Source organism: Aegilops tauschii, chromosome 3 (assembly GCF_002575655.3).
Source record: "Aegilops tauschii subsp. strangulata cultivar AL8/78 chromosome 3, Aet v6.0, whole genome shotgun sequence".
NCBI lineage: Eukaryota > Viridiplantae > Streptophyta > Magnoliopsida > Poales > Poaceae > Aegilops > Aegilops tauschii.
The window spans coordinates 463,822,182-463,846,898 of NC_053037.3; the positions used below are offsets into that span (position 1 = coordinate 463,822,182).

Consider the following 24,717-nt stretch of genomic DNA (forward strand, 5'->3'; position numbering starts at 1 on the left):
AAGATCTCGACTTGCGCCTTTTCTTGTGAAAGTTTGACTTACAGTTTTGTCTAGCTGACTACATATAACTTTTTCAACGCAAATTCAAATGACAAATAGAGTTCATGGATGCAGAATTGTCCGCGTGAGCGTCCCTTTCTCCCTGGCTATTCCCATGGAAGTGTGTCCCCAGCATTATTGATGGAATGAAATACGGCCAGCCTTTCTATACCAACTATATCTAGACATACTTCACGGAAGAAAACGATATCTAGGCTGTAGGACAAGGAAAGACACCGTGCACCATGTTCTCGGGGCCATGCAAGTTCCTTCAAGGCTTGCATTTTAAAAATGCTTTGCCTCACTGGATACGTGTTCTCTACCTTCCCATAGATTCCTTTGGAGGCATCCCTAATAGTTTTCCGCTAGCATCCAAAAACCGAGATGGCAGCTAGATTATTATTATGATTAGGCCAATAGTTTGAGACTGTTATGGTATAAGGATGGTGGTCATGGCCTAGCCAGCTTGTGTTCTTGGGCAGAAGTTGCCACGAAGCAGCCGATCGCATGCAATGATTAGGGATGATCTTACCTGTATTATCTGTTGTGATTCTCATCGGGAACATTCCTAAACCCTAATGGCTAATGGCGTAGAGTAGAGGGGTGGCTAAGGCGGCCTAAACTTCGGAATGGAACCAGATGCTCTTGTGATAAGCATGCTGATTTGCCCTTTAAATTTGACACTTAGTATGGAACTTCCACACAGATATGCTAGTAGGATTTACTTTGCAAAGATTGTTCCATCTTAAAATATCTGGGAAAAATAGCTACACGTTTTCGCCGATGTACGCTCCTGGTGAGAATGCTTTTATGAAGAAGAAAAATCTCCACTGCCGCACTTGAAAAGATCATATAAATCTTCTTTTTTGCAAATCGACTTTGTATATTGTAACAAAAAAACTTTGGATTTTTAATAATTTTTTTAAGTTCAGCTTATGAGCGAATTTAAGCTTAACTCTCATCACTTAGGAAGCCACTAACTAGCCACACCTGTCGTATGCTAGACGAGCAAATCTTGATTAGCAGAGATCTGGAAATCTCATATACACCAACCAAATCGTTGAATGCACGCCCCTTGGTACGTAGTACGAAGTACGGATCACACTGCAAAAGTAGACTGAACATGTCTTGTACTAGAGTATTACTCCTAGATGCCATTAGGTTCTTCTCTTATACTAGTGTATTACTGTATTAATTTCGATAACGTGTACTAGCATCACCCATGCCCAGCCTTTTACGGGAGAACAAAATTCGAGCTCAATTCAGTAAACATGATTTCTGATTTAGTAATATTTATTTATTATCAGTCAAGTAGCGGACGGCATGAAAGCAGTACATGTACACACGGAAGAATAATCCGAGACATACTTGTCACGAGTGGCGAAGGAACCTCCGTTGTAAAGATGTCACTAACCATGAGAATGGCATTTCCCATGCTATGGGAAGCCACCGCGTGAGGTGTGATAGATCCGAGGGAGGCCTGTAAAAAACGTTGGGCGTCCGGAAGCTACCCAGCGCCAGCTCTTCACGGCACGGTGACCAAATGAGGCGCACCCAACATTCCAAATCCCCTCGTCGAACCGCCCAAATCCGCCGCCGCCCGGGAGCCGAGGCCGCTGCACTCCGGCGCTCCAACCCCAGCGGAGCAAGTTGGCGCCGCTGCCGGGGGTGTCCTGGACCGGGCGCGGGAACTTTGCGCCGCTGCACGGTGGCGTCGGGCGTACGTCGCATGCCTCGCGGGACCGAGGAAGATCCCGGGCGCGCCGGCGGGGAGCAGCGGATCTATGGGGAGCGGGGCCTGTTGTTTCTTCCCCGTACGTGTTGGGCCGCACGTCTCCCCCGCGACGTCGTGCGTCGCACGACGAGACGACGGACCGGTGCGTGCCCGTGGGTGTAGCCTCCATGTTCCGAAAATAAAGAAAGATCAACTCGGTTGCCGACGGACCTTGCTGGTTGCCCCCATCCACTGCTGATCCACGCCTCCGCAACGGTACGATGCGCTGTACGGTCAGTGGTTCGGGTGAACAAGCGCGTCCGCCCGTTCGCTGGGTCTGCCGGTGCGTGCGCAAGTTCGTCGTCGCTTGGATTTCCTGCCTGTCAGGCGAGCGCGTGAGCGACAGATGGGCGCGCAGGCGCGCACGTGCGCGCAGCGGTGGCTCAGCTCCTCCTCGTAGCTGGAGCCCTGGAGGGGAAGGAAGGAGGGAGCAGCGAAGCTTCGCGGGGGTATACTCTATCCGGCCGCGCCGTACCGTACCTGCACCGACCGCCTCGGCATCCGGCCGTCCGTCCAAGATACTCCCATTCAGATACAGTATTGGGGCGGGCAGGCGGGCAGCCCACCATTCCCGGAGCGAACTGCTCGTGCCGCGCCGCTGCATGTGGCGGCCAACCTGGCAAGCCAGATGCCAGGCTCGGAAGCATGCGCCGGCGTCTGACCCCGTCTGCTGCCCTCTGGCTGCGCCGTGCCATGTCACGTGATGGGAGTATCTACCGTATGTATGCACACTCTGTACTTGCTCTGTACCCGGACTTGTTAAGGGTTTATATTAAAGAGTCAGAAGAAATCTAGATGAACACTCGTACTAATGAATATGGTCCGTCAAATTTCCCCCTTGTTTGATTCTCTCAAGTGATGAAGCCCGTCCCCTGGGAACTGAGAAATGTTTTTCAGCGTCAGAGATGAAATCCAAACCTGAGGTGCTGCGAGGATGTCATGTCTCCACCGTGTCCAACGGTTCAGATCAAGAGCCAGACCACAACCGTTGTAGCAAATGCTTCAGAGTACTACCACATGGATATTTCAGCTGCAGCTGGAATGTCTATTTTTTGCAACTCTGCAACTACATTTCTCTGCGTTGCCAATTTGCCACAGCCTTACACAGAATCCGGATCCGGTCCTCCTTCGGCACTTCAGGCTTGCCTCTCATAATAGCATCAGTTGCTAGACTTCGGATATGTTCGTTCCTTGATGGTCCAGGGATCGGTCGGTGAGGACGCATATTTGGGTCCTTAAAAGAAGATGAATATCGCCGCGTTGGATGGCCGTGACTTGGAACTGGATTCCTCTGGCAATAGCAACAGGCAACAGCGGGCTAGATTTGTTCGATTAATTGCACGATTACGACATATCGAAAGGACTGGATTCCTCACTAGTCACTGGTGTAAACAAGTATCGACAGTTACAGATGGCACCAAACACAAAAAAATGGAGATACAGTCATACAGTCCAATTTCCACCAGTTCCAGTTATGGTATAAATTGTACTTGAATTCAACTCATTTTGATCAAATACAACTCATGGCTGCCACGCGCGCGCGCGAGGGGGGGGGGGGGGGGGTGGATTTCTCATGGAAACTCAACTTCTGTTGCCAAATGCAATCCAAGATGATATCAAGAGTCTAAATGGTGTGTACGTGTGTGTTTCAAAATCTGACTGTTTCCTGTTGATGTACATATAGTATATTTACTCTAGAAATGTGTAGAAGAAGTCCTTTTAGCCGCAAGAATAGAATGCTCAAATAAAAACTCTGCTCTTCAAAATTTCATGTTCTCCTTCCCGAAAAACAATGCAATGTGGTTGGGATTCAGTCTTGCTGTACCAAGACCTTGTGTCTATATGCCTGTACTGTAGATACTGTTCCTTGAGTTGGATGCCCACAGCCAATAACCTTTTGGCTATGTCTGCTCACCTGATTGGTTCTTATTAATATCGTCTGTACTTTGTACTTCTGCCGTGCCACATTCCAACACTGGTATTTCTGATGAGATGGGAGTGTCAGGAGAAGGTGGCTCTTCCTCACTAGTTTGGATGCCTGTAGATCGCGCAAGATCAATCCATTGCTGCATCAAACATAGCTGTCAGTAACGACTAGAGAAACCTGGAATGCAAGTATTATCATGCATAATATATGTATGAAGCTGAGTTGTAGAGTAGTAGACTGCAGAAATAAGTCATTACGTTGTAGGATTTTTATTTCTGTCCCTGGAGATGTTTAGCAACGGTTCTACCAGAGACAAACATAGGGGTTGGGGTGGATCATTTCATCCAACGGATGAGCGATCTGCACCGCGAATAGTGGTTAAATGGGCTAGCGGCTCAATCCAAAAGAATTAGTGTATCCAATTGTGCATTAATAGCTAATCCTATGGTCAAATGATCCGCACTGTTGTGCATCCAGTTGCATTTAAATGGTGCGGGGCATTTGACCCGTAGGATGAAGTGGATCGACCATATTAGATGCAATTGGCATTGTGTGCATGCACTAATATGCTCTTCATGCACATATATTTAGACATTCATCGATGCAACAATGTGCGTGTTGGCAGATGAACCTTTGGTTCTAGTGATGGATATTGATTATTTGATTATTTAGGTATAATTCCTAGGATTGACATGGCGGCCCCTATTAAAACGGAGTGACACACATGCACCCGTTAAGTGTGACCAGTGGAGCCTCCAATATTTTCTTAGCACATGTACAGGACACACATGTATGTGCGAGATGACATGTGTTGAGTACTGAGTTTGTGCCGAATGTGTACGTGTAGGTTATAACTTACAAGTTAGATTTACGGATCTTGTAGTAATGTAATATGGTACTACAAAGTGTGTGGCTAGGGCATGGTGTTAGTGTTGGAGTCGTACACTTGTATCCCAGGTCTGCTTTGTATGGAGAGAGGAGACCACATGTTGTAGCCATAGCCTTAAGAGGTCTCCCATATCATGCTAATTGAAAATGATTAAATTAGCCCCTATTCATCAATAGCTAACCTGCTCTCTGAATCACATGTTTTTTTTTCTTTGGAAGGAAATCCCGATATTTGTTTGTTTAGTTCAACCAGCTTGATGGAACACCTTAACCAGAAAAAAAACTTAATAACGGAAGTACAAAATGCAGAAGTGGCAAACCTGTGTTCCAAAGTATGAATTGATTATCCGTGCAACAAAGGACAGCACATTAGCAAGAAATGGCTGGTTATAGTATGACACAAGATACTCTCCAAGCCGATGCTCCACCAGACCAGCAATGACCTTAACATATTTATCGGGGAAATGTTAGATATTGCAGAATAAGTCGAAAATGGAAGGCGAAATTGTGAGTTGTGCTTATATGATCGTAAATGACTGGACAGGCTACTTGATAGCATACCAGTTGCAGCTGCAAGGCCTCAGTTTGCCTTTAGACTAACTCATTCATCCACAGTATGTTATATTACAGATCATTTTAACCATTGCTAAAGTTCCTATCATGTGCCTTCACATGTGCAACTCGACAGACAAAACATATCTACATGATCAGCCAGAATCACTTGTGAACAATTTTTTAGAATTAGAACTTCATCAAATATATATATCTAAATTCTCGACCCTTCATTTGAAACTAGAAAGAGGATAACAAGGAAGTACCTGATACCGCAGATTTGCTGATGTTCCAAGGAAGCCACTATACACAGAAGCTGCTTTCCAAATGGGAGCTCTTGGGCGTTCTGCCTCTATACTTGTAGGACTCAAAACTCGACGAGCAGCATACAAAACGTCCGAAGCAACTCCAGCTCCAATACTGGAAACAAATCCAACACCAGCAAGTTTCAGACCACCCACTAGTACTGATGCAAATCTCTGGTTAATGTCCCAATTCTGGCCCACGATACCCTTTTGAAATGCATTATCTGGCAGTGACCCTAACAATCCTCTAACAAGCTCCAAGCTCTCACCAGAACCATTGTCAGCAATAGATAAGAGCGAAATAGTAGGAGCAGGAAGCCAGACTGTAAAAAAGTCAACAACAGAACCTCTAATTGTATCAGTAAGGACATAGTCGATCTCTTCAAAAAACCGTCCTTTCCGTTTTTCATATTGTGCTAAGACAGCTGTAGTTATTGATATACCCTCTTCGATAGCTAATCTATTCAAGAATTGGGGATCTGCCAGTAACCTTTCACGGAAACCCTGCACAAAATGATCATTTTCAACATCATCAACATGCAGTAAGTTCTCCTAGCTATAAAGAGCAAAATCAATTAGACCGCTCAAGGCCTGGCCCAGCCCTTGTAAACCCAGCCTTGAACTTTCAGTTTCCCAAAATATTTTTCACATATTTCACATAATATCACTAGTAAATATTGATTATTTCTGGCAGTTCTTTCCTTTCAGGATGCCAGGCGGGGCTGATCCTGGATGAAATCTGACAGGGCTGACCCGTCCATAAACAGTTCTGATAGATTTATTTTTTCATATATAATCAAGGAAGGAATATATTATTGAAGCAGTAGTATGCAGCTGTATGGTCAAGCACCAAACCATAAATAGATAACTACAGGGGAAAGGAGTGAAAGAGTAAAGCAGGTGCGTACTTGGAATCGGTGAATCAATTCATCCACGACAGGATATTTCTCAAGGTCAAAAAAGTTCTGCAATATCTCAGGAGAAACTACACCAAGATCTATTCCTTTCTGAATATCCTGCAATGAAATAAATGCAAAATTTTACATTAGCTCAAACATTAAAAAATGCGATGTTATTAGAAATCATAACTGCCTGACATAGCAAGTTTTTAGCTGCGTTAATTTTTTAAAGAGCTCATTACTGGTTTTCTAGAGTAAAATCATTTACGGCATGTTACAGTTAGTAAGAGATATAATGCAAAGGAGTACCAAAGATATGCTGAGAGAGCAAGTGATAACCTGGGGCAGAGCTTCACGCCTCCTACCAGCTGCATTCATAACTCTAGCGATTTCAGCACGGTCAAAGCAATTTCGACTGCATGGCTTGGCAGCAGAATACCACAATAAATCCGCTACGGGGATTTCACCTTCTCGCCTTATACCTTGCCTCTCAGGATCAAGAAGGATCACAACTTGCTTTTTCTTTTGCATCTTTTTAGATATTCTGGCAGGAACACCAATCCCTCGTGACCCATACATAACATGGCTTGCACCAGTTACAACAACGAGCATCCCTGAAGGGTCTCCAGTACTAATTTCCTTCATTATTATTTGGGACATGGTATAATCATCAACTACTCTTGCCTGTGCAGATAGATATGAGCTAGGGCCAAAAGGAGAGACACGAGAGGATGAAGTCTTGTCTATCAATGATCGGCCTGAGATGGATGTAAAGCCAGAAATGAAGCCTGAGCCAGCTGGAGGAGCATACGACTTCCTCTGCTCTTTTGAGAGGCCTTTGATTCCTTCTGCTTGGACAGTTCTTACCACCTAGTCAAGAAATGTATTAAGTACTTTTCACCACAGAGAAGACTAAGCTATCTTATTTAGTATGGCTGCATATCAGAATACTTCTCAGACAAGGGCCAATGAGGATGTAGAATAGGTGCTTACGCGTCGAGTAAAAGCACTTGATGACGCAAGTCAAGAAAAAGCTTGCCAGCTGGAATAATGTAAAAATCAACACTGAATAACTACAACTATCAAGTCTACAGCCTTAGAAAGTCAGAAGTACCAATGAACAAGATCATGATGATAAAAATATGCATAAATAAACACATGCAGATGCAGTTTTGCTGGATAATGTGTGTGAGAATGATGAATTACCTCAAGTGGAGTTCCACATGCAATAAGCTTGATTCCATTATCACGGCAGTAGTTTAAAAGAGGTTCATACTCCTGCCAGCGCTCCGGTGCCCAGTGAGATGTGTACAACCTTAAGTTGTTGCCGTTAATTCTGAATTAAGATAGGCCTGTTAGAAGTTCGTCGAGGAAGTATTGCAAGGCTGATCGATAAATCACAATTGCTCTCATAGACATACACTATTCCCCATAAAGGTGAACAAGGATTAAAAATTTCAATATGTTTTCTTAAATTCAGTGGGTCCTGAAATGTTTGTTATCACAAAATTTCTGACGAGATCCAAATTAATTCAAATCAAATTTAAACTGGGTCTAATTCAGTGAATTTTTATTGGAATAATTCCTTTTTTTTGGAAATTCAAAATGTTTCCACGAGGTATAAAATTTTCTGTAATCGATATTCTAAATCCTGAGTCGAAACTACTCTTAACTTCCCAGTAATATAAATCTATCAAAATGAAACCACAATATCAATGAACTGGTTCACAAAGCTCTGAGCATGTAGAAAATTCTACCTGCACTGTACGTATCTCGGTTAGAATTATGAATTGTGGCAACTAGGAACAGGTAAAATTCGTTCCAATTAACAAAAAGTGCAGTAGCAAACCTCCCATCCATGAACTGGTTGAGCTGCTCCTGGAGGTCGCAGGGGAAGGCCTCGAGCGAGAGGGAGAGGGTCCTCCCGGCGTCCGCGCAGCGAGCGGCCAGCTTCCTGACGATCTCGAGCTCGAGCACCCGGTCGTCGCGGTCGGGCACGAGCTCGGCCTCCCCGAGGTAGACGACCCGCGCGGCCATGAGCTTCTCCCACACCCTCCCGCGCGCGTCCTTCCCCACGGCCTGCGGCTCGCCGATGACCGTGGCGTCGTACATCCTCGACAGCGCCGCCTCCCCGTCGGGCTCCGGAGCCGGTGCTGGGGCCGGAGCTGGCGGCGGTGTTGGGGCCGGCTTCTCATCGTCCGCGGCGGAGGCCGCGAGGGGGAGGTACTGGAGGGCCGTGGACGCTGCGGCCAGGGACGGGACGAGCAGGAGGAAGTCGCGGCGGGAGGCGGCGGCGGCGGCGGCGCAGAGGTTCCCGCGGGAGGAGGAGGAGGACGCGGGAGAGAGTGGCGGTTTGGCGGGGACGAGGGGTTTGAACTTGGCGGCGCCCGGGTAACGGGAGGGCGCGTGGGGCAGCATTCTCCCCGGGCGGAGACGTCGCCGGAGGCGCGCCGGCGGCCAGGGGGGAAGTGGAGCGAGGCAACAAGAGACGGAGTAGCCTGTGGCCGTTGGCTAACTATCCCTTGCTGGTACTACAGCACGGCAGTACAACTGTACAACTGTTTGTACAGCAGAGCTACGTACGCCTTCTTCTCACCTCTCCAAGACATGCCCAGTAAAAATCAAGAACTTGGAAGCATTTCTCACCACGCGTTTGAAGTGCTTGAAGCTGGTCGACATTGCGTCCAAGTAGCGGACAAAGAGGCACCACGCCGCAGATCGTACCATAATTGTTTGGCAGAGACAGGGACAGCAGCGGATTTTTGGGCGGAATTCGCCGGGGTGGAATTTTTTTCATGGCAACTAGCTCTCGTTCTTCGGGTTTCGTGGCGGGAGCTTGAACATGCATACGCGGCGTCTCAGGGAGCTCGCAAAGGGTCACCCCTATGCCTGGTGCCTGATTGCGTGATAGGAATGGCTACTAGCTGCCGACCATACCACTGGCTCGCGTCTCCGCGAGCATATCCCAACCAGTCAGCCTCGTCGGAGATGAGTGGCTCACCTTCCGCACAAACCTGGTGATGCGCAGCATAATATCAAACCCAATCCCTTTCCTGAAAGAAAACAAAGGAAAATACATCTCGAGATAGCAAATGCAAGCCTGCAACACTTCTTAAGTACTGAAAAGAATCTTTCTCATGTGCTATATGGTTCTCTCAGGAAGCAGGGAACTCCAGTCAGCTAGTGCCGCGTAATTGTACAGAGAAAACTCAGCATTACAGCTAAACCCAGGGTGGGGAAAAACTGGGGGGAAAGCAGATGTGTCGGTTTTGCGGTCCAGGATTTGTTCTATCTTTCCTGACAAATTTTCAGGTACACATCCGGAGATAGCTACCTCCAAGAAAATCCTTGACCAATCTCAATGCCCCTTGGGGAGTGGAAACTGTCTCTGCACATATCGCCTAAATCACCGAGCGAGTGATGACACGAATCTCAATGTGGTAACCAATGTTGATGCTTCAGATGAGTGGCTCAAAATTCACACCTATATTTACATCCTACTTCAGCTGCTCCTGTCCGCGTATCCCTTTGTGTCTTCTGCTAACTTTGCCCATATACTAGCAATATTGTCTGACTGTGCAACCTGCACATTGACAAAATACATGGCAATTTAGTTAGCTTTTGCGATGATCAAATTGTTGATACTGTGAAATCCACTGTTTATTTTCAAAGAGTTATAGAGAACTCATAAGTGTTGAAAACAAGATGGTGTCCCACCCACTCCCACCAGCAAATTGTATGCACCTACTGGTATTATATAATTTTGAATATCATACAACACCATCTAGGTTGCCTGATTTGAACTTTGGAAAATTATTTACTGAGGCGGTGTTGCAAAGCTAAAATAGTTCCATGTGCGATGAACTTTTCTTGGCCAAAAAAGGCGACCAACATTGCCTGCCAATGCGCAACAGTGGACCAAAAATCATTTCAGATGTTATCTATACTATCCAATCAAACACTACCTCCCTATCCATGCAGAACAGACTATGTCTTCCAAAACAATGTCATACACAGTGTAGATTTTCACATCACTACCAAATTACCATGAAGCATACAGTGTTTGACATATGGGCATTGGTTTGCTCATCTTAATCAGGGTTTATCCTTTCCTTTGCTATAGAGAAATAAACACAACAAATAACAATATACCATATCATTTATATTTTATAGTCGACACGATGTACTCCTACAACCTAATAACACGTGGCAATTGGACACCCCTACCAGTCGCTAGGTCGACATGGTTTCTACTTTCTGCAAGCCTTGGAATTGTTTCTTTATGTGTTGCTCAAGCTCTAGGTAACCAACCAGCAGAAACATGAAAAAGGAACATGCTTCACATGCTCTTAGGTCGATATAACGATGCAAGATAAGAAAGGTGGGACTGCAAACATCAAGTGGACCGACAACTCACTTCTGCTTCATGCATACAAACATACAGTACAATCCAAAGTTGTGCAGCGGAAAATTCATACAGCCATGGTCACCACATACCAATTTCCAAATGTTCATTTTGCACTTTTGCAGAAAAGGGAGCAACTGTGCAGTAGCCACAGTGGGCATCATTACTAACTTCTGGTTTCAAACTGGGCAATACTATGCAATGGTACTGGGTAACATTTTGGGTTAATATGGGATACAGAATTTAAAATAATGGGGCTATGAAGATATATTTACAGCAAATTGCAATAGGTAATATGGTAGACAGATACTCAACTGATGTATTTATCTTTTGATTTTGCATTACAAAAATTCAAAGGGTCGTACAACCGGCAACCAGAAGAATGATTCAGAATTGAAGTTTGAAATTTATACCTGACTTGTTACAAAGCCTTTCATCATCTCCACCAAATCCTGGCGTATCTCTTTATTAAATCTCTTAATTTCATTCATGTTGTTTTCCTGCATTAGAGAAGCTTATTTCAGAGAAACCCCAAATAGTCCATGCCAAACAACAAAATGGGAACTTAAAATCAACAGCATAGTCATGTCCCAAGTGTTACCAAAATTATAACATGTGGTTTGATAACCTACAGGCTACAGAGGGATGCGACACTTCCCACACCAAGAAAGAAAAAAGAAAAGAGAAATATGATGGGCACTTTACTTGACTTGAAAGGAGTGTTTTATTACATAGACATGCCTCGTAATATTTCTCAGTCAACTCAAATAGATGCTATCTGGGTTGAACGACAGGCTTAAAGACTCTAATATTGTCAACACAAACAAATCCCACAGGACAAATACAGCCTACATATTCAAGTTTATGTACTGACTTGCTGAGAGAAACCTGTCCCAGTAGGTCAATACATAACGTAGTATATCTCAGTCATACCTGGCATTGTCATCATTTAAATAGTACGAATCTGTCTTGAAAACTAATGGTCAATCGTATATACGCCCTCCGTCCCAAAATTCTTGTCTTAGATTTGTCTAGATACGGATGTATCTAATACTAAAACGTGACTTGATACATCCGTATCTAGACAAATCTAAGACAAGAATTTTGGGACGGAGGGAGTACTATATAGAGACTTCAGTTACTTAACTGACAATTAATGTACTCGGAATACTTTCCTCAACTCATATAACCATACTGAACTAATGATCTTGACTTGTGAATTTTTAGCAAAACGAATATCCGCCTGCTGCAGCAATTGAAGCTACAAGTTCGTTCCAACTTCTGAGAGCTTAACTCGGACATAATTTTTTTAGTGTGCATAACACTGTGTTTGCTAATAATACACCTCAGACATCACTATGGTAAATTAATAACATTAGTTCAGACTGACTGATAAAGTCAAACGATGCATATATACAGAGTTCATTATAGTGTTCATGACATTTAACTAGTGCCAGGTAACGTTTTGAAGCTCGGTGTCGAAACCAAGATCAAATGCATTTTATTTTGATTTTGGCTGATAGTTTTCGATAAAATGTAAACTGCAGTATGAAGCTATTGCTCGCCCCAAATACTTAATTGTGCTTGTGTAACCATTGCAAGAATATTAACCATAAACTAGGAAACGTTGTCATCTGACCTTATGGCATAACAACCTTGAATTGTGCAATTTAAAAATAAATAGCAACTCATATCTCAGAAGGCCACTATCAAGTACAACACGCACATTGTACTCTTAATTCAAAACTTTAGGTGATTTACCTTGATAAGTTCATACTCTTTGCGTGCATGACTTTTCGCGTCTTCTGATGTTCTTATTGTTTCTTTCAGTTCTTCAACCTTCTGATACCTCGTCCTCTCCTGATCTATTCCTCTTGATGACACAGATTCAAGTTTCGCCACCCGGTTGTGCAAAGCAAATAAGTCTGATGATAGACTTTGGATATGGAGCAAAGCATTAGAGCGATCAGTAAATGCATTGTGGACAGAAGTCATCGTCTCCAGGTATTTATGGATAGTGTCCTGTAAAAAAGCATAAACACCGTTACAGATCAAGGAACAAAAATAATCAAGAAGATCTGTATCCAAGATAATGTTACTCTCACTCCAACTTCCCACATACCAGATGTTTCACAATTTCAGCATCCAGTTTTGTCTGAGACCTGCTGACTTTGACAACAGCATTTGCAAAATTGTTAATATTAACAGCTCGAGTTCTGTGAGAACTGCATGTAGATTGGTCCTTTTCAAATTTCGCCAGCTTAACGAATGTCATTCCCAAGTGAGCTGTAGTTGTTCTAAAATCCTCATGAGCTTTAGCAAACGCCTCTGCCTACAAATTATGTAGAAGAATAGACTTAGCTGGTGTTCTTTTGTACACTGCCGCATGGTACCGGAAACCTGATATGATATTAATTTCTTGATCAAGTTGCAAAATGCAAATGTAGTACATGTACTTAACAAGCACGCATAATTTAATTCCTCCATTCGGGTACATGTTAATGTAGTACATGTTGCTTCTGTCAAAACTACACGAGTTATGCATAAGAAATTAAGACTAACCATCAGAATGAGAGTAACATGAGTGCTCTAATAAACCAGACAACAACACACACACACAGCTACCTGCTGAGATGTCGCTGCGAGTTGCTGCTCCAATTGCTCGAGCTTGGCCTTGTGGAAGAGGAACTTTGCGTCAGTCTCCTCCTCCACTGGAGGCGGCCTCACCGCCATCAACCCATTCGCGACCGTCTGCTTCAGGTCCTTGAACATACCAAAAAAGTCTCGCCCGCCCTTTGTAGGCGTCGTTGGTGTAGTAACAGCCGTCGGCGAGGCGGCAGTAATCGCGGGGTTGAACCTGGGAGACTCACCCTCGGAGGTCGGAATACCGCTAGGATCAGTGAGGAAGGTATGGAAGTCGTCGCTCCGGCTGACGGTGGGGTGCGCGGCGATGCGGCAGAGGTAGCGCTGGACCGCGACGCAGCGCTGGTTCACGAATTCATGCCGCTGCATGACCTGCCCTTCCACGATGCTCTTGTCGGGGCGCGCCGGGACGAAGAGGCCGCGGTGGGTGGCCGCGAGGCGGTCGGCGAGGGTCACCACGTCGCGGAAGCGCCGCCGCACGCGGAACTCGCTGCCGTCGGCGGCCCGGGTGGTGACGAGGTAGGAGAAGTAGCTGCCGGAGCCAGGGATGACGCCCGCCGCTCCGGTGGCGGCCTCATCGTGCTTCTTGGGGTCGGTGACGGTGATCTGGTAGGACAACGGTGACGGCTCGCGGGAAACGACCGGGGAGTCGGGGGTGGGGAGGATCGGAGGGGATTCATCCTCACCGTTCTCTTCGACGAACGGGTCGCCGTTCGCGGCCGCGGCGCGAGCGGAGGGGGGCGAGGGGGAGGGAGGAGGGTGGAGCAGTGGGTCGGTAGAAGCAGCGGCCGATGCGGCAGATGGGGAATCGAGGGCGAGGGTCTCGAGGTGTTGGTCGGCGGGGTGGTTCGCCGTCGCCGGGGACTCGGCGGCCATCATGGCGGCCGCCGGCGGTTGGGTGGGGGTTGAGGGGAAAGCGAGATCTGGCGGGGAAAGCCGGCGACGAGTCAAGTCGGGTGAAGGAGGGAGGGAGAAAGGCGAGCGCCGTGATACGTGTAAGGCAAGCCTACCTCCCTGTCGTACCCTACGCCCACTGCCATGTGGGGCCAGGGCGCGCATCTACCCCTTTTCTTTGACTTCCATTTCCATACTGCAGTGTCAGTTGCGACGGGACTGCAGATATATCCTAGAGAAAGACAGGACCGTTAATTAAAACGAGAAAAGTTTTTCTCTTCCAAAAACACTCAGATTTATTAATCATCAGACGTGTAAACACCCCTGAAAAGTAAATAAGTTTCATCAAAGTCCTTGGATGAGGTCACGGCAAATTTGACAATTTTGACCTATAATCGAAATCAAATCACAGAATGAACTGGTTGCGAAACTATTTCACACCACTGACCCTTTTGTGTAGCGCCCGCCACGCCGGCGCCACACCCTACGGTGCAGCGCCTAGCTCCGGGGCGTTGCACCACTGTCCACCGTGGCAGCCCACGGGCCCGCACCCAGCAGTGCAACGCCTCCGAGCTAGGCGCCGCACCTGTAATATGCAGCGCCTAGCCGCTAGGCGTTGCACGTGTAATGTGCAGCGCCTAGCGGCTAGGCGCTGCACTGTGACTTATATGCAAACGCGCCAGCCCTCTCCTCCCCCACCCTCCCCATTGGCAGTTACAGAAAAAAGGGTGGCGGCCATCTGCACTCCCCCTCTCAATCCCCTCTCCCAAATCCTTCCGATCCGACGATTTGGTCTGTGCATTTGTTCACCAATCCATCGTAGAAGGTACTCTCCTCCGATCCCCTTCTTTCTATCCATAGAAAATATTATATTTTGAAGATTTGGGGAACCCTTGTTTGAATCTTGCATGTATTAGATTTGGGCAACTTTTGTTTGAATCTTGCGTATATTAGATTTGGGGAACCCTTGTTAGATTAGAATGTGGTTTGGATAGATAGGTTGACATGTTATTTATATAGTTTGGATACATAGATTGACATGTTTTTTGTATGGAGAAGTAGATTGACATGTTATTTGTATGGAGAAGTAGATTGACAAGTTATAGTTTGGATACATAGATTGACATGTTATTTGTATGAAGTAGGCCCAAGTAGGGGGAAGCACCATATGCTTTGGATCTTGCATGTAGTAGGCCTACTTTAGTTTTTTTGAATTGAAAAGATAATCGTGTTGACAAGAATGCTTTGTTGAAATTGTTAGGATGGTTTGGCTTCTCGATGATCACTGGGACCATCAACACCGGTCGTACGCTATGTCGGTGCAGCAGCGGGTAATACTGAAAGTGGCCGGTGTTATGAATTTCGTATGTTTTTTCAAACACAAATGCCCCATATGTAATGGTATGATTTGTTTGTTTGTAGGAGCTTGCACCTCTGAAGCTTCGGTCTCACGGGATCAGCCTTGGAGGGATGAGCTATGATGAGCGGTACACACCTTATGTTAGGGAGGCAGGACTTCTCCCTTTCATTGAGTTGGTCCGCCGGTCGACGCCACCCAACAATGCTGCAGCACTCACCGCGCTTATTGATCATTGGAGGTCGGAGACACACACTTTCCATCTTCGGACCGGGGAGATGACCATGACGCTGCAGGATATCGCTATGATCACCGGTCTTCCTATCGATGGCAATCCTTTATGTATGAACACCGATTCTGAAGGGTGGCGCGCGCAGATGCAAGCCCTTATCGGTATGGTTCCTCCGGAGCCTCGGGAGCCAGAAAGGGAAGATAAGAAGAAGGAAAGAGTCGCAGCGGGCGCTACTTTCACGTGGATATCATCGAACTTCGCTCATTGCCCCGATGATGCTAATGAGGACATGGCGAAGACTTATGCTCGTGTCTACATGTGGTACGTGGTATCGAGGACAATGTTTGCTGATGGCACAGGCAAGAATGCTCCATGGATGTGGCTGAAGGCGTTGACCGTCTTCGATAGCAAATGGAGTTGGGGTTCGGCGACACTAGCTTACTTGTATCGACAGGTATGAAGTTGTTTCCTTTTCACTTCATTGATACATTATCAATGCGCTCTTGCGGCAAATTTGACCATGTTCTTTTTTATGTGCAGTTGGACGATGCCAGTTGTAGGCACACTGGAGGTATTGGTGGTTGTCTGCTCGCACTTTCCATATGGAGCTGGGAGCGTTTGCCGGTTGGACGACCTAAGACCGTGAAGTACGAGGATTGGGACGATAAATACGACCCACTACGGCTCCCCACTTGGGCTTACAAGTGGGATGTGTTAAATGAGACGACGGATGATCCCTCTGTAATGTACAAGTTGTACAAGAGCGAGCTAGACGCGATCACGCCTGAGCAGGTGAACCGACCTTGCATAAGTGATTATCATACTTGTATCTTCACTCGATATCAATTTTGCATTCAATCCCATTTTGCAGGTGGAATGGGAGCCGTATGGAAAAGGAGAGAGTTTTGGTAACCCTATAGATTTCAGGCTTAATCCGATGTGCATTAGGGATAGGGATCTCTGGCATATGCGGTGCCCACTGATATGCAACTGGGCGGTTGAGCTTCACCTGCCACATCGGGTGTTCCGCCAGTTTGGTTTGTTCCAGCCACACCCGCCGGAGTGGGAGGACACGGACAAGTTGCTACACGCGTAAGATATAATTAACCTTGAGCACTTAGCAGCTTCTCGACGGTTTCGATGATGCTAATATCTTGTTTCTAACTTGCAGGTTGGATAGGAAAAAGCAGCGGAAGATCAAGGATTGGGCCAGCCATCACAGGAAGTATGTCGTGCAGTTCGCTCTTAGTGTGGAGCAAGCAAGGGCTGGAAAACGAGCCCAGCTTCGTGAGCACTGCCCGATCACGTTCAACAACTATCTCGCATGGTTTCTTGCAAGTACCCGCGTGGAGGTATGCCAGCCGGCGTATGCTGAGGAGATTCTGGAAGAACCCACCGTTTTTGATGAGGTAGCCCAGCACCAGTACAACGCATTAGTCAGGAAAGGCAACTCGGTGATCCCTTCAGCTCCAATGATGAACTTTGTGGTTAGCCCTTTTTGCTTTTCCATTCGCACTTTTCACATCTTCGCTTGCCTAACACTTTGATACCGTTTCTGTTCATAGCGTGCCCAGATCAAGAAAGCAGCTGACGAGACCGAGACTATTCTGGAAACAACCCCGGCTGGCAAAAGCGATGGGGAAGGTGCACTTCGAGAATTCATTAAGGTTCACACATCCTTCAAACTAGCACTTAACATTTGTTGGTACGTTCCATGTCTCATTCACTTGTACATGTTGCAGCGCCAGGGCCAAAAGTTAAGGCGGCTATCAAACCTTTTCGGTTGTCGTGACCCCGAGTATGTATCACCAGAACGGTCTAGGTCGGCGACACCATCAGATCCCGCTTCGTGGCAGAGCCATGGTGAACCTTTCGAGGATGAGGATGTGGGTGGGGTCACCCAAGAGGTATGGCATGACGATATATATCCATTTGTTGATGCATTGCTAACTATATCCTCACACACGGTCTTCCCATATCTTTTGTTGATGCATAGGTTGTTGATGATATGACCTTGGGGACGTACCGGGCTCGGTCTGCATACGAGTTGAAGCCTAGGAGGGGAATCAACAAGTACACACCTGAAGACTTCACCCAAAGGGGCAAAAGGACGGTCGGCACCTCGCGGATGGCGGCTTTGGATGACTATTTGGATGACGATGTCAAACCGGAGGCGGAGCCGGAGCCGGAGCGGGTTCCTCTTCCTAGGAAGGTGAAGAAGATAAGCGTCAAGAGGGGGGGATGACCCAGCAAGCGTGGAAAGCACTAGTCATCTTAGTTTTTTTATAATGTTGAACTTCGAGTGCGATTTGCTATGTCGTTGAACTTGGAGTGGTCGTACCTTTTATGTCGTTGAACTTGGAGTGGTGGTAGCTCTATGGTAAACTGGAACTTATTGTGATGGTCCTTTCTATGAAATGAGGTCTTTTGTGAACCCTTTGTTTCTTATACTAATTGTTATACTTGGAGAAATGATGTCGTACCTGAATATTTGTTATACTAGTTGTTGAACTGTGGCTGAAAAAGACCCAGTAGAGGGGGGGAGGAGGCACAGTAGGTAGGCCTCAAGTTTCAGGCAAAAAAATTGCTAAGTGTTTGTGCAGCGCCTAGCACGGAGGCGCCACACTTAACAGTGCAACGCCTGCGAGCTAGGCGTTGCACTGTACAGTGCGGCGCCTCCGTGCTAGGCGCTGCATATGTCTGTAGCTATCCAGAAAGTTTGGCTAGTTACAGACATATGCAGCGCCTAGCAAGGAGGCGCCACACTGTACAGTGCAACGCCTAGCTCGCAGGCGCTGCACTATAGTGTGTGGCGCCTCCAAGCTAGGCGCTGCATATGTCTGTAACTAGCCAAACTTCTGTTGCTTTTCTGAATAGGTACAGACATATGCAGCGCCTAGCTTGGAGGCGCCGCACTCTACAGTGCAACCCCTAGCTCGCAGGCGCTGCACGATAGAGTGTGGCGCCTCCAAGCTAGGCGTTGCATATGTCTGTAACTAGCCAAACTTCTGTTGCTTTTCTGGATAGGTACAGACATATGCAGCGCCTAGCTTGGAGGCGCCGCACTCTACAGTGCAACGCCTAGCTCGCAGGCGCTGCACTATAGAGTGTGGCGCCTCCGAGCTAGGCGCTGCATATGTCTGTAACTAGCCAAACTTCTGTTGCTTTTCTGGATAGCTACAGACATGTGCAGCGCCTAGCTTGGAGGCACCGCACTGTATAGTGCAACGCCTAGCGCGCAGGCGCTGCACGATAGAGTGTGGCGCCTCCGGGCTAGGCGCTGCACATGTCTGTAGGTATCCAGCAAGCAACAGAAGGTATGCCTCCAGTTTCAGGCAAAAATTTCGCTAAGTGTTTCTGCAGCGCCTAGCACGGAGGCGCCACACTATACAGTGCAGCACCTAGCCCCCAGGCGCTGCACTGTACAGTGTGGCGCCTCCTAGCTAGGCGCTGCACTGGTCTGTAGCTATGCAGCCAGAACAGAAGGTACTTTACAGTTTGAGGCACTTGGACTTGGACTTAGTGAATTTTTTAGCTATCCAGAGAGCCACAGCAGCTAGGCGCCACATGGTAGATAGCAGCGCCCAAGTACTTCACGACACATAGTAGTTCATAACACATAGTACTTCACGACACATAGTAGTTCTTACAACCAAATCAAGGAGGAGACATAGTAGTTCACCGCACATAGTAGTTCACACAACCAAATCGAGGAGACATAGTAGTTCACGGCACATAGTAGTTCACAACCAAATCACATTGGAGACATAGTAGTTCACAACCAAATCGAAGAGGAGACATAGCTCTATTGCGTAGAGCAAGGCCCCTTTCCCATCTTCTTCTTCCTCTCTTCTTCCTCTTCCTCCTCCCTTTTTCTTATGAGGTGAGCCTCCTTAACCACCCTCTCCATGAATATCTGATTATCCCTCTTTTCTTTTTCAGCTGCAATTGCCCAAAGCTTCATGGTTCTTTCTTCAAAATCCTGTTGACGCTTCTTCTGTGCCTCCTCAACTTTCCTCATCAACGCTTGCTCCCTAGCGCGCATCGCATTTGCCGCACTCTATTTTCGCTTCCTCTCCTTCTCAAGCTCCTCTTCCTTCTTCTTCTTTAGCTTGGCTGCATCCTCCTCTCTAAGCTTCTTCGCAGCCTTCTCCCACCATCCGGCCATCTCATCTTCGCCATCCTCCTTCATCGTTGGTTTGTTGGGTTGGGAAGCCGCCATACCTACAATGAGTGGAACATAATGGTTAGTAAGGACAATAAGAACAAATGGAAGCACATATGAAAAAGAAGAACATACGAAAAAACAAGAACATATGATACATTATAGTTAGTGAGGAACATACGGAAACGGTCCATCTAGGTATCCAAACATTCCTCTATAACGAACTGGCGGTTGTCCATCACCACGGCCTAGTCCACCACCAAGACCAAGACCATCGCCAAGGCCGAGACCATCACCACGGCCAAGACCATCACCAAGGCCATTACCACCACGTCGAGCTCTTCCGCCACCACGGCCGAGACCACCACCACCTCTACCACCACCACGGCCTCTTGTAAGTCCAAGTTGCCGACCTCTTTGTTGCCTAGATCCTCTTTGGCTAACACTTGGTTGGCTAGGCACTTGTTGGCTACCACTTGGTTGCCTTGGCACTTGTTGGCTACCACTAGGTTGGCTAGGCACTTGTTGGCTACCACTTGGTTGCCTTGGCACTTGTTGGCTACCACTTGGTTGGCTTGGCACTTGTTGGCTACCACTAGGTTGGCTCCCTTGTGTAGCTCCATGTTGGCTTGTGCTTGCATCATTTTTCTTGGACCTTTTCCTTGGTCTGGTACATTTTCTTTTGTTGTGGCCATGACCTTTGCACTCCCCACAACGGGAGCTCTCACGAGGCTCTTGGAATTGGTCATTGCCCGCTTCGCGGCGCCCACCATGGCCCCATCCGTCCATGTCACCTCTAAGACGCTTTGTCTTACGTCTACCCCGTTTAACAACCTTCAACTCCGGATCCGGCCATAGTTGAACTCCATGATACTCCGGCCATTGTGATTGGTCAAAGTATGGGTGAAAGCGGGGAGCCCATGTTTTCTTGACCGTCATGATTGAGAACTCCGACTCCCTCACGGTGCGTGGGTGATTGATGTCCACATTCCTAACGCGGCCGGCGGCATACAAATGTGAGCATGGGAGATGAAGCAACAATAGCCTCCCGCAAGAGCAATCACATTGTGTTAACGACACCTTGAAAGCCCGACCTCCATGTTGCCGGCCATCATTTGTGGTTCCTCCTGGCTCTTTCACTTCGTACTTCCACTCTTCATTGTCATATAATATAGCTTCTTCTGAGTCCGCCTTCCGTGATTGAAATAGCAACCATTCATCAACTTTGGGTGGGAACTTGTACTTGTACTTCCGTGGGTTCTCACCCGCTATCTGTGCATCGGTTTCCATCGAGTACTTTACAAAGTACGCATTCATCTTGTCAAATGTGTATTGAACTATTGCCGTCACGGGTAATCCACGTGCACCTTTGAGCACCCTATTGAAGCATTCGGCCATATTGCTTGTCATTTGACCGTATCTCCGGCCATCTTCATCAAAAGCACGTGCCCACTTGTTCCAGTATTGAATGTGCCTATTGAGAAACTCTTGACCCCCGGGATCAAGTTTTTTGTGTGCGAGCAATTTGTTGTACAAAGTGGCGAAGCGCTTATCGGAGAAAGCGAGACAACAATCTTGAAGATCATCGGCCAACTCCTTAAGGCCACATGCCCTATAGAAGTTCGAACAAAAGTGCCTCATGCACCAGCGATGGTGCAACGGAGCATGCCCGGGAATGTCAATCTCCACGGCGTTAAGAATTCCTTGATTCCGATCCGATATGACACAAATTTCCCTTTGAGCGGGTAACACCTTCGTCCTCAAAAGATGCAGAAACCACTCCCAGTTGTCATTGTTTTCCACCTCAACCAAAGCAAATGCCAATGGCAACACCCGGTTATTGGCATCACTTGCTATCGCAACCAACAAGGTGCCCTTGTATTGTCCGGTCAAGAACGTGCCATCAATTGCGATGACCGGCCTACAATGTTCGAAAGCCCTCACACATTGCTCGAACGCCCAAAAAGCACGGCCAAATACTCTGACTTTCCTTCCTTCATGAACCGTTGTTTGGTGCCCATGAGGCTCGACCACATGAACCATGCCCGGGTTTGTCGCGGCCATGGCTAACAACAACCTAGGGATTCGGTTGTATGCTTCCTCCCATGTACCATACAACATCTTAAATGCGGCTTGCTTCGCCTTCCATGCCTTGCCGTATTTCACCTTGTAATGAAAGATGGCTTTCACAAGGTCAATGACATGTTGGACGCTCATTGTGGAAGTGTGGATATTGAGTTGGAGAGCCTGTAAGCGATGAACTCGGACGTGAGTTGTTTGTGGTCTTCGGACACAATCTTGCCATCCACCCTTTTGCCTTGGCACATGTGAGTTGGCACACAACTCACTACATGCCAAGTAGGACCTCCTTTCCATGGTCTTGCACGCACAATCCACGGACAACCGCCACGGCGTCTTGCCACTCCTTGTTGGACCTCCTTTCCACGATCTCTACCACCACCACGGCCTCTTGTAAGTCCAAGTTGGACCTCCTTTTCATCTTCACATGCACATGCAACCGTGTAGCGCACATTGACGTCCGAGTGCACCACCTTGTGTGGACGATAATGCGTAACCGAGTAGTTGTCGAGCCACATCTTCAAATCCAACAAGCTGTCGAACTTAGAACCTTTAGCAATCCGGTTCTTGTCGTCTACCAAATCACGGTGAGAGCTTGGCCTAACCCCAAGAGGTACACATTGGTCACCATCTACCACGGCTTCATCCGCGAGACTAACATCCTTGAACAATGTAGTCCGATGATCCCGACCAAATACCTTCTTGAAAGCTTCGGCCTCCTTCACCGTGAACCCCTCCGCATCAACTTGTTCATCGGGACCATCGTCATCCGAGTCCGATGCATATGCAGGGGAAAAAGGGATGGAATGGTCCATTGTCTCTTGCAAATGATATTTGTCGAGATCACCCACATTGTTGTCATGGAGATCAACTTCATTGTCATCGTCCGCATACTCATCATTGTCCTCTTGCAAAGCTTCATCTTGGTTGTTTGTAAACGGGCTCAATGTTGGCCTCACTTCTTGGGTCAAAAGAGGTTCAACAATTTCATCTTGCTTCAAGGGTGGGGGGCTACTAGCAACCAAAGGGGAGGGGTTCCGGTTCAAGTCCAAATGCAAACTTGAATCAACCTTCTTCGTTGCAAATAACTCAAGAGCCTTGTGTAGTGATTCGGCCACCGTCTCCTTGTATGCAACCCAACGTTGCTCCGAGTTGACACGCATTGTCTTCCAACGGATGTGCATTCCAAAACCAACATTATGCCTTCCCTCCAACTCAATGATATCACTAGGGTCCATCCAATTCAAATCTTTCCTAACTTGTTGCAAGAGCTCCGCATAGCTAGGACTACTATCAAACACCATGTCAAACTCATACGGGTCCGGTTCTTTATTGCCTTTCAAAAAGGCGTCTTTGTCCCCATGATGGACAAACACACATGTTCTTCCCATCCCTATAAGCAATGAACACAAGGTAACATTGCTTCCATGAGTACTAGTCTATGGATTAACACCGAATACAAACCCTAATATATATATGAAACAACAACCCTAACCCTAACCATAACCCTAACCCTAACCATAACCATAACCCTAACCATAACCCTAGCCCTAAACCTAACCCTAGCACCAACATAAGAACACCCATAAGAATAACCCTAGCATACTAACAAAGCCTAATCATAGATATTGGCAAACAAACATCTCACATCTCCATGCAAATCTCTAGATCCAAACAAAACTAGGGTTTCCCCAAACTACCAACAAATGAGCAACGGGAGAACTTTACTTCGATCAAAAAAAGGGGATCGGAGATTATTACCTTGAGGGAGGGTTTGACTTCGAAATCCACGGACAAATTCTTCAAATTTGCAAGATTTGGAAGAAGATTTGAGAGGGGGGAGAGTGGGAGAGGGGGCAAAGCTCGGGGAGAGAGTGAGAGAGTGTGTGGTTGGGGGGGTGGGGGAGGGGGGCCCAGCCAAGTGGCTGGATAAGTCACAGTGCAGCGCCTAGCGGCTAGGCACTGCACATTACACGTGCAGCGCCTACCGGCTAGGCGCTGCACATTACTGGGTGCGGGCCCGTGGGCTGCCACGGTGGACAGAGGTGCAACACCCCGGAGCTAGGCGCTGCACCGTTGGGTGTGGCACCGGCGTGGCGGGCGCTACACAAAAGGGTCAGGGGTGTGAAATAGTTTCGCACCCAGTTCATTCTGTGAATTTATTTCGTTTCCAGGTCAAAATTGTCAAATTTGCCCACAAGAGATATACAAGGAGATATATCATGGTGTATGCTCTTTGCGGATGATGTGGTGCTTGTCGATGATAGTCGGATGGGGCTAATACAAAGTCAGAGCTATGTAGACAAACCTTGAAATTGAAATGTTTTAGTATTAGTAAAACTAAATTCGAGTATAAAAGGTGCGGTTTCCGGTACTATTAGGCATGAGGAGGAGGAGATTAGCCTTGATGGGCATGTGGTGCCTCACAATGACACCTTTCGATATTTGGGGTCAATGCTACAGAAGGATGGGGATATCGATGACGATGTGAACCATCGAATCGAAGCCGGGTGGATGAAGTGGCGCCAAGTTTTTGGCGTTCTCTGTGACAAGAGTGC

At 47.0% G+C, this 24,717-nt stretch overlaps 2 protein-coding genes across 3 annotated transcripts; both read right to left on the reverse strand.

Annotated features, from left to right (window-relative positions):
* Window positions 1-3,288: 3,288 nt before the first annotated feature.
* LOC109739346 (protein RETICULATA-RELATED 6, chloroplastic) lies at window positions 3,289-9,279 on the reverse strand. 2 transcript variants are annotated; one of them, XR_012205320.1, is made up of 7 exons: window positions 8,234-9,050; window positions 7,591-7,720; window positions 6,724-7,254; window positions 6,394-6,501; window positions 5,447-5,989; window positions 4,949-5,327; window positions 3,289-3,879 (listed from the first exon to the last, which is right to left on the reverse strand). XR_012205320.1 is itself a non-coding variant. In XM_073510851.1 (7 exons), the coding sequence occupies exons 1-7, from the start codon at window positions 8,800-8,802 to the stop codon at window positions 3,715-3,717; spliced, it is 2,169 nt and encodes a 722-aa protein (XP_073366952.1). In that variant the 5' UTR covers window positions 8,803-9,279; the 3' UTR covers window positions 3,289-3,714. The 2 variants fall into 2 exon arrangements, 1 of the variants encoding a protein (XP_073366952.1); XM_073510851.1 differs by having other exon boundaries at window positions 4,949-5,071; window positions 8,234-9,279.
* Window positions 9,280-9,477: 198 nt separating this feature from the next.
* LOC120976838 (sorting nexin 2B) lies at window positions 9,478-14,407 on the reverse strand. Its single transcript, XM_040404392.3, has 5 exons — window positions 13,415-14,407; window positions 12,912-13,121; window positions 12,551-12,811; window positions 11,203-11,289; window positions 9,478-9,967 (listed from the first exon to the last, which is right to left on the reverse strand). Exons 1-5 carry the CDS (start codon window positions 14,309-14,311, stop codon window positions 9,887-9,889), a joined length of 1,536 nt encoding a protein of 511 aa, XP_040260326.1. The 5' UTR covers window positions 14,312-14,407; the 3' UTR covers window positions 9,478-9,886.
* Window positions 14,408-24,717: the final 10,310 nt, after the last annotated feature.